Below are 9,952 nucleotides of genomic sequence, written 5' to 3'. Positions count from 1 at the left end.
CGTTCTAAATACCTATATGTGTTGATGTGTACTTTTGGTTTTCTTCACACATGATGGGTGTGTGATGGGGGGATGTGGTGTTTGCAGGAAGGGGGTGGGAAGAGGTGTGGGGGAAGGCGGGTGGCTATGTGTGGAGGGATGTGGGTTGGTGTGTGGGTAGGTATGGGGCAATTGCTGTGGGGAGTGTGGGTGTGGGGGACCTTGCAGGGGGGCTGCTTAGGAGGGGTGGGTCCCCTGGCCCCCACAGGGTGCAGTCCCCCCCACAGCACATGGAATGCCCCCCCAGGGCCCCAGCCTCCCTGTCCAGGGTTCCAGATCCCCCTAGAGGGCCCCAGCCACCCCCACCCAGGGTCACCCTGGAGGACTCCAGCCTCCCTGCCCAGGGTCCCAGGTACCCTGGAAGGCCACAGTCCCCCTGCCCTGGGTCCAAGGCACCCTGGAGGGCCCCAGCCCCCACACCCAAGGCCCATAACTTAGCTTTAGCAGCAGCAGCAGGAGTGGGGCACTCTGAGCTATGGTGGCAAGACCCGGAGTGGCACATGGGGACCTCATGCCAGGCCCAGCCAGGTCCTGCTGGCCCTGGGGACCATCTGTCACCCGGTTGGGCCAGGCCCTTGCTGGCAGGACCTGGCACGACACATGAGGACCACATGCCAGGCCCAGCCAGGTCCTGGGGCCTCTGCTGCTGGGCCAGGCCAGGCCCTTGGTGGCAGAATCTACCACCCTCAGGGCCCCTCTGCCACCTGGCTGGGCTGGGCCCTTGGTGGCAGAACCCAGCGCAGCACGCAGTCCCCACGTGCCAAGCCCAGCCAGGCCCTGCCACCCTCGAGGCCCCTCCACTACCTGGTTGGGCTGGGACCAGGGCTGCAGGACCTGAAGTTGTGTGCAGGGACCACATGCCACACCCAGACGGGTCCTGCCAGGCAGCAGAGGGGCCCTGAGGGTGGTATGACCTGGCTGGGCAGGGATCGGGGAGCCTGGGGAGCTGGTGCAGGGAGGGGCCAGGCAGGGCAGGGACAGGGGGCTGGGGGAGCGGGCAGAACCAGTGGGAGTCCCCCCATTGTCCCCATCGTCCTCCTCCAGCCCCCCCGCAACCCCTTACTCACCATACTGGGCCCCTGGTGCTGAACATGCCACCTGGCTGGCCTTGTGTTTCAGCACCAGGGTGAGAGACCAACCATGGAGACGTTCTGGCAGCCAGAGCATCTCCCTGGAGGACCCAGCCTCCGGTTGCCTTAAGACACAGTCTGGGACTATGGCCTGTCCCGCTTTTTTTTGTTTTGGTTTTTTTAGACCCCTGGATATCTAGGGGTCTAATTTTCTCCCCATGCTGCAAACTTGCAGGACAGGAAACAGTTTTTTGTTCCTGCGTTCGTCTGGATGCGCCCATAGAGTCATAGATTGTTAGGACCTGAAAGGGACCTTGCAAGATCATTGGGTCCAGCACCCCTGCACAAGGCAAGTTCTCAGTAGTACCTCCTCCTTTCCTCCCTATTTCTCTATACTTTCTATTTAAATTACCTGATCCCTTTTTATCAGTCCCCATGCCCTCTGCAAGTCCATTCATAGCATCTGATGAAGTAAGCTGTAGCCTACAAAAGTTCAAGCCTATCTGAACAAGTCTATAAGGTGCCACGTTGCCCTGCCTTTTGCCTAGCTTTAAGCTAGCTAGCTCAGCTACAAGCAGCAGCAGCCCAGACTTCAGTGTGGGTTGCACAAGCCTGTCCAAGACTCTAATTCAAGACTTCTAAGCAGCTGGGGGCTCCACACCCCCATAGTGAACACCCCAGGCTGCATGCTATATGGATACCCTTACCACTGCAGTATGCATCCACACCCTCCCCCAGTCCACTGCATGCCTGGAACTCCCCACCACTGTAGCGTGCACCACTGCATGTCCCCACCCACCACCGCAACATCTTTGTGGATGCCCTATCACTGCTGCAGCATAATGCCACAAAGAAATTCCTCTTGGAAAGAGGAACATTTTTTTTTGTGGCAGATCTGCCACTTTTGTGACACTACAGATAGCTTGAATGTTTGGACACTCATTTTTATAGTGCTATAAGGGTGCTTGTAGTGCTACATGTATAAGACCATGACCTCAGTGTGATCTTTTCCCCCTTCAGGTAACTGGCCACATATAGTGATCAATGAACTTGCCAAACACTTGGCTAACTGAGCCAAATCTTTTAGTCAAGGAATTAGGGCCTGCTTTAAAATTGAGAGTCCCAGATTCAAATTCTGCTATAAGTGACCCATCCAGAGGTCTGGTGCTATATCAGTGCTCAATACAATCTAATCAAGGAATAAACAGTTTTAACATGCTATATCTTCTTTAATTCTCTTGCAAAAATGGTCTGGGTCTATCAAATCTCAAAAGTCAGATGCTTTGTTGTTCTGCAGATAACATGGTTCGACATTTACCTGAAATCTTAAAAGTTTAAAACATAAATTCACTAAAATTTAATCACTGATGGCAGCTGGAAAGAAAAATTGAAGCAGTAAGTTTTCAAGTTTTTTTCAAAACCATTTATAAGAATCAATTACTCATTTCACCTTGAATATAAAGTTTATTCTACATAGAATAAATCAGAGTTTTAAACCTCACAAATGAATTTAACACAACATTTTATATTTGTTGTATTTGATCACATATTATATTTTAGCACACAGATCTTAGATATTGGTTGAATGAAAACAGTGTGGGCCAGCTGCACTCAGTAACCTGATTCATGAGAACCTGTTAAATAAGGATATTTTCAAACAGAACATTAATACAGTAAGCTTAGGATTTTTAGTAGTTGATGATTATTAGGAAAAATAACTCATGCAGAAAAATATTCTCTTAACACACATCTGAAGATTAATTTATAATGGTGTCAAAATATACTGGAAACAATATAGTCTGTGTGAACTCCATCAATCAGCCCTGCACCACTGTTATGAACAAACCAGCAAGGGATATCAAGGCCATGCTTGGTATCTTTTCTGTAATCTTTCTGCCACCCCCTGAAAGAGAAAACATTATTGTTCATAGCAGAACATAACCTACACATTAGCAAAATAATGTTTGATGAAAACTTAATTATTATTTACCTTGTTACCGTTAGTTCATTGTTTTTGACAATCATTGTGGCATCCGGTTTCTTGGGATCAGACCCAGGATGGATTTCAACTATATTAAAGTCAATTGGGTGGAAAAATTGCCCTAAAATAAGAGGCAATATCAACCGTTAGTAAAATTTCATAACTGTTATGAGTTTTTTAAAAAGTCATTTAAGTTCCTACATTGATTTTCAGACTCTCTGAAAGATTTAAGGTCCAAGGGCCAATTTTCCAACAAAATGTCAAATTTGCGCACACAGAATTTGTGGATACCTTGATTTTTTATATGTAAAATGAGCAACTGCATAAGCAAATATTTCATGTTAAATTGAGTCTGTATGTGATAGTACTTGCATTGTACAAACTGGAATTTTATACATGTAATGGGGATACACCTACAAACATAAATGCCTTTTTAGAAGCCCACTGGAAATCTGACCCAGAATATCTATTAAATAATAATTTATGCTTCACATCACCTCTGATTCTACTCTCTCAAAGAATTTAATGAACAAATCTTCAAAATATCCTACAAGTTATATAAATTTTGTTTGAAAATGCTAACCAAACAGTTCTCCCACAGCATCTCAGGAAAACAAGGGTGTCAGTTGAGGGCTTCAGCTGCCTGTATACCAATGCCAGGAGCATGGGGAATAAGCAGGAGGAGCTAGCCCTACTGCTCTCTAGTGGGCAATATGACCTGGTAGGAATCACGGAGACCTGGCGGGACTCCCCGCATGACTGGAGCATAGCTGTAGAGGGCTACACCCTGCACAGAAGGGACAGAGTAGGGAGAAAAGGCAGAGAGGTAGCTCTGCACATGAGAGAGCAGTACACCTCTCTGGAGGCTGACATTGGCTCCAAAGATAAGCAGCTTGAAACCCTCTGGGTCAAGCTACTGGGCTGGGAAAGCAAGGTGAGAGAGACCTAACTGTGCACATTTACTATACATCACTGAACCAAGGGGAGGAACTGGATCTGGAGTTCTCTCAAGAACTGACAGAGGCCACATGCACAAGGGACTTGGTTGTCATGGGTGACTTCAATTACCTGGACATAGATTGGGAGGAACACTTGGCTAGGTCAGATCATTCACGCAGTTTCCTGACTCTGATCAAGGACCTCTTTCTGACCCAGGAAGTGCAAGGGTCAACCAGAGGCAACCGTCTCCTAGACCTAATCTTGGGCAAGGGAGATGATCTGGTGTGTGGCCTGGATATTGAGGGTAACCTGTGCTACAGGAACCATGAAATTATCAGGTTCACCGTCCACTGCAAGGTTGACAAATCAACCGGCAGGACTGAAGTCCTGGACTTCAAGAATGCTGACTTTGACAGGCTCAGAGCATTAGTAGGGGAGGCGATGAGGGACCAGGAAGGGAAGGCAAATGGGGTGCATGAAGAGTGGTAGTTGCTCAAGGACAGAATCCTCGAAGCACAAAAAAATGCCATTCCTACAAAGAGGAAATGTAGCAGGAGGGCTGGCAAGCCTTCCTGGATTAATAGGGACATTTCAGTCCTCTTAAAAAAGAAAAAAGAGGTGTATGCCCAGTGGAAGGTAGAGACGGTCCTCAAGGAGGACTATAGTTTAATGGCCAGCACTTGTACGGAAATTATCGAGAAAGCCAAGGCAGCAACTGAGTTTAGGTTAGCCACAGGAGTCAAGGACAATAAAAAGTCCTTCTCTAGGTATGTAGGGAGTAGAAGGAAAAAAAATGAAAGTGTGACCCCTGCTTAACACCTCGGGACAACTGGTAACTAACATTCAGGAAAAAAGTGAACTCCTGAATGCGCACTTTGCTTTGGTATTTCACCGCACCATGGGGAAAGTCAAGTGAGATAAGGCTCATAGGGAACATGCCGGGACTGACAGCCTCCCCACTATGGATGCTGAGCAGGTTCAATACCAATCAGAAAAGCTAATCACTTATAAGTCAGTGGGACCAGATGGACTCCATCCAAGAGTACTGAAAGAGCTGGCTGAGGTAATTGCAGAACCACTGGCAAAGCTCTTTCAGAATTCGTGGCGCACAGGAGAGATCTCTGAGGATTGGAAGAGGGCCAACATTGTGCCCATCTTCAGGAAGAGGAAGAGGGAGGACCCGGGCAACTATAAATCAAAAAGCTTAACCTCTATCCCAGGAAAAATCCTGGAAAAGCTCATTAAAGAATCTATGTGAAATACGCTCGCAGAAGGTAAGATACTGAATGACAGCCAGCATGGTTTTGTCACATGTACATTTTGTCTTACCAATCTCATCTCCTTCTATGATCAGGTCTTTTTCCACCTGGACATGGGAGACGAGGTAGACGTTATATACCTAGACTTCCAAAAGGCTTTTGATCTAGTATCCCATGATATCCTTGTGGGAGAACTGGAAGATTGTGGGCTCAGCTGCTTGATGGTTCAGTTGATGGGAAAGTGGCTACATGGTAGAATCCAGAGAGTTCTCATGAATGGATCTGTATCGTCCTGGGGCGAAGTGGCCAGGAGTGTGCCTCAGGGGTCTGTGCTTAGACCGGTGCTTTTCAACATCTTTATCAATGGTTTGGATGCGGGAGTGAAAAGCTTGCTGGCCAAGTTATGGGGCAGTGTGACCATGTCAGAAGTTAGGTTGCTGATACAGGTGGACCTGGACAGGCTCAAGAGTTGGGCAGAACAGAACCAGATGAAGTTTAACACTTCCAAGTGTAAGGTGCTCCTTTGGGGGGGCAAATAATTCTCAACATACATACAGGCTTGGAGGTGACAGACTGACTAGCACCACAGCTGAAAGGAACCTAGGGGTAATGATTAACCATCACATGAACATGAGCCGTCAATACAATGCGGTGGCCAGCAGGGCAAACAACATGCTGGCATGCATCGACCAATGCATCTTGTGTAAAACTAAAGAAGTGATACTCCCTCTGTACTCAGCACTGGTGAGACCGCAGTTGGAGTACTGCATCCAGTTCTGGGCACCGCACTTCAATAAAGATGTAGAAAAAATTGAGAGGGTCCAGAAAAGAGCCACTGTATGATCAGGGACCTGCAGGGCAAGCCATATGAGGAAAGGCTGAGGGACCTGGGCCTCTTTAGCCTAAAGAAGGGAAGGTTGAGAGGGGACTTGATAGCGGCTTACCACTATATCAGAGGAGTGCATCAGGAGCTCAGCAAACAACTGTCCACTAGGGCACCCCTGGGTACAGTGGTGATGCATAGGGGGTGCATGGGGGTGCATGTGCCCCCTGAGAGTGCTGGTGCACCCTGATCGCCATGCTCATTGCTTAGGGGTGGCAAGCGGAAGTGCCAGTGCCCCCCCGTGAGCACCGGCCAGGGAGCAGGGCTACCGGGTGAAGTGGCCACTCTCCCAGGTGGTGCATGAGTGCCGGCCGGGGAGCAGGGCCACCAGTAGAAGCAGCCATAGGCACTTCCAGAAGCACCACCGCTGCTTTTTGGTGAGTGAGATCGGCTGCGGTGGGACACCTTCCCTCCCCCCATCATTGCGATCAGCCGTGGGGGGATCCCCCCCAATCGCTGACTGGTTGTGGGCAGGTCACATGGCCCCCCTGACTCAAGTCGCCCATGCCTAGGGAAGACCAGGACCAATGGATATAAACTCCTAGAAGGCCGCTTCAGGCTTAATACCAGGAAAAACTCCTTCACAGTCAGGGTGTCCAGACTGTGCAATAAACTCCTTCCAGTGGTGGTGCAGTCATCAACCCCGGAGGTTTTCAGTCACCCTACTGGGGTCACTTGACCCAAGTTGTCTTTCTGCCTACAGTGCGAGGGGCTGGACCTGATGATCTGCAAAGTCCTTTCCAGCCCCTAACAATCCATGAATATGAATCTATGAACTTAGCCATATTTTATAGATGAAACAAATACAAAAACACTTTATGCAAAAGGGTGCCATTTTAAACTTACAGCTTCAAGCAACAAGATGATACCACATAAAAGTGTGTGGACATATGTTACTTACATCCTTGCCACACATTACACTTAAAACATGGTTAACCAGTTAATCATGTCTCTAAGTTGTGACCTAGTCACATATTCAATCAAGTAATGGCATGATAGAACAAAGAATAAACTACAATGTTCTCCCATAGAAAATGTGCAACAACTTTGAGGTTTGTTCCAATCACATCATTAATTGAATATGTGGCTAGGTGCAGCCCTCTGGCTGACAGCCCCATCAGGTGATTGGGGCTCCCAGGTGTAGAGGTGCACCATGTGCTCTCATGGGTAGGAGCCCATCAGCTGACCTGGGCTCCCGGGATGGGGGCACATGGTTTGCCCCAGTGGATCAAAGCCCCATCAGCTGAAGGGGCTCCCAGATGCTAGAGATTGCTATTTGGCAGTGCAGGGGGAGCCTGGGATCATGATCCCAGGTTTCCCTTGCACTGGCAATAAGGCATGATGGGATTTGATGCACGATTCCACAATCATGGTTCCTGCCATGCACATGTGGAGTTTTGTGGGTTGTGTGGATCATGCATTTGTGCTTTTCAATTGTGCTTTTATCTGCATATCTGGCAGGGGCCTTAGTTTTACCACTCAGGTTCGTAAAAAGCTGTCTAGGTAAAAGTCAGTCCTATCTGAGCAACTGCAGACCTCACAACTAAGAATTTTATTTAATATTAAATGATATGATTGATCCAGATCAACTGAATGGGAGTGTTTGGATGTATGGACAACTGTTCAGCCCCTTTCTACATAAAATATATCCTCTAACAGTCTAACTTATGCATGGTAAAGTTTCAGCCTTCATAATCTCCCTTAATTTATAATTTTTTCAAGACTACTTTGCTTTCTATTACATAAATTTAATTGTGTCTGTCAGATTTCAAGCAAGCCCCTAGAGATTTTATTCAACTATGTATATGCAATGGCCAAGGACCATAGAAATCAACTGGAAATTGATCCAGTTGGATTTCCACATTCATGGCAGACTTAGTTTCTTTTCTTCTTCTTTGTACTGTAGCTTCTATGTCACTGTAATATGATTAATATAGGACAATGGTGTTTTCAGAAGTGTTGGATAATAAAAGCGCAAAATCGTAGGTTATTTATTGACCAAATTCAAAGATGTTAAAAGTAGAGTTATGAAATAATAGTTATGTAAGTATGCTTATAAGCAGGGCTTGTTTATATGTGAGTTTTTCTGGATCAGCTATTCAGCTTTCAATTTATGCCCTTTTTTACTCTACAGCAACTTTAATACAGGGACAAGCACTTAAACGTGGAAAAGGGGGGAGCCAAGAAAGCAATATTCCCTACCATATTTTACTCCTTACTGTTAGCTTTTGCTGCTATGGTATTCTACCTGATATACTGATTTATGAATATGTAATCAATATTACTGAGTTTTTGGTTGTAGTCATGTTGGTCTAAGAACACAGGCAGGCAAGGTTCTTTTGGTAGATGTGATACCTTTTATTAGACCAACTGAGTAGTTGGAAAAAAGTTCTTTGCAAGCTTTTGGGGGCAATCACCATAGGCATAGGCATTTATATAAATGACAACTTTTGCCATTTAAAGAGGACTAAAGTAATCAATTAACACACGTGACTGACTTTAATGCGCTTTTAAAGTGGCAAAAATTGCCTTAATTAAAGCTGGTTCAATGTGTTTTAAATGTAAGGCAAAATGAGGTAGTGTCAAAACACCTCACTTACCTTAATTGCATGTGTGTTTAAAGGGAGCTTTCTAAGTGATAATTAGTAATTGTTACCACCAGAGGGAGCTAGCTAGATCTACAGCCTGCAGCCTGGTATCACTTCAAATCATCGCCCTCTGTGTAACTGATCTGACACCCCCCCCCACAAAAAAAAAAAAAGCATCTTTGTCTGTGTTGGTTTTTCTTTTTGCTTTTTATTTATTCAAAACATACCACTGGGTGGGGAAAAGGGTGCAAAAAGGGGAAATGGGGAATTGATTTCCCCACTCCCACCAGTGCATTACAGCCAGGGATGCAAGCTCTGCTCTACAGAGCCCGGAAAGGGCTCCCTTCCCCACTTCCATTGGGGGAAAGGGAAACCCTCCCATGAGACCCCAGAAAATTCCCCCAGAGTCCCATGCCAGCTCTGGGGAGTGGGTAAAACCTTAAGTGCAAATGGAATTCACCTGACCACCCCCCCCAGCACTTCAGAGAGGACTGACACTCCAGGAGAAGAGGTTCACAACCCCCCCACCTGCCCTAGAGACCCCCAAAAGCCTCCCCCAGGATCCCATGCACACTGTGGGGAGTGGGTAAAACACCCATCTCCCCATTGCAGCATGCAGAGGAGTGAGACATTTGGTGTGTTTGCTGCACTTACACAGCTCCTGTTTAGATCTGTCTTCATCTGAGTCACTCCTGATTCAAGCTGGTATAACTGGTAAACAGAATGTAGCTCATTGGGCATAGACCAGCAATGGATATAAACAACTCAGCATAATAACCCATATATAGATAGTACCTTAAGACATTTGTATACGTTTGCCCTGGTGCCATGAAATGCGTGTCAGTGCTGAGAAAATGGCAGCAGTGTGCTTTGGAACTAAAACACATCAAAGGTGGTTTAATTCAAAAGCTCACCAGCACCATTTTCTGTGTGCTGACATGCATTTCACTGCTTATACAGCTGCATGTGACACAGCACAGTGCAAGTCAGCTCCATTAATCGAGTCTGCTCCAACGCACCAGATCTCCAGCACGTCGGAGCACAAAAATGTATGTTTATAAATGCCCTTACATTGCACAATATCCTGAAATATAACTGTCCTTGAAAAGCAGGATGGGACACTGAGTTTCTGGAGGGGCACTGCAGTGATTATTTCCCAGCAAAGCTACTCTAGCTATTCAGAAAAGCAGCAA

The 9,952-nt window shown here is 46.6% G+C and overlaps 1 protein-coding gene across 2 annotated transcripts in view; it reads right to left on the bottom strand.

Moving 5' to 3' along the window:
* Positions 1–2,553: 2,553 nt before the first annotated feature.
* LOC109318280 (inter-alpha-trypsin inhibitor heavy chain H3-like) overlaps positions 2,554–9,952 on the bottom strand; it is a 101,766-nt gene continuing 94,367 nt past the window's right edge. For both annotated transcript variants that reach the window (XM_019547422.1, XM_019547421.1), the window contains 2 exons: positions 3,100–3,211; positions 2,554–3,012 (listed from right to left, as the gene is read on the bottom strand). In XM_019547422.1, coding sequence (XP_019402967.1) covers positions 2,883–3,012; positions 3,100–3,211 — 242 coding nt within the window. In that variant the 3' untranslated portion in view covers positions 2,554–2,882. The remainder of the gene's footprint in view (positions 3,013–3,099; positions 3,212–9,952) is intronic.

The sequence above is a fragment of the Crocodylus porosus genome, unplaced genomic scaffold, assembly GCF_001723895.1.
Source record: "Crocodylus porosus isolate Cpor-Errol unplaced genomic scaffold, CroPor_comp1, whole genome shotgun sequence".
In the NCBI taxonomy this organism is placed as follows: domain Eukaryota; kingdom Metazoa; phylum Chordata; order Crocodylia; family Crocodylidae; genus Crocodylus; species Crocodylus porosus.
Note: the sequence above shows the minus strand (reverse complement) of the source record. Positions and strands in the feature narration are given on the sequence as shown.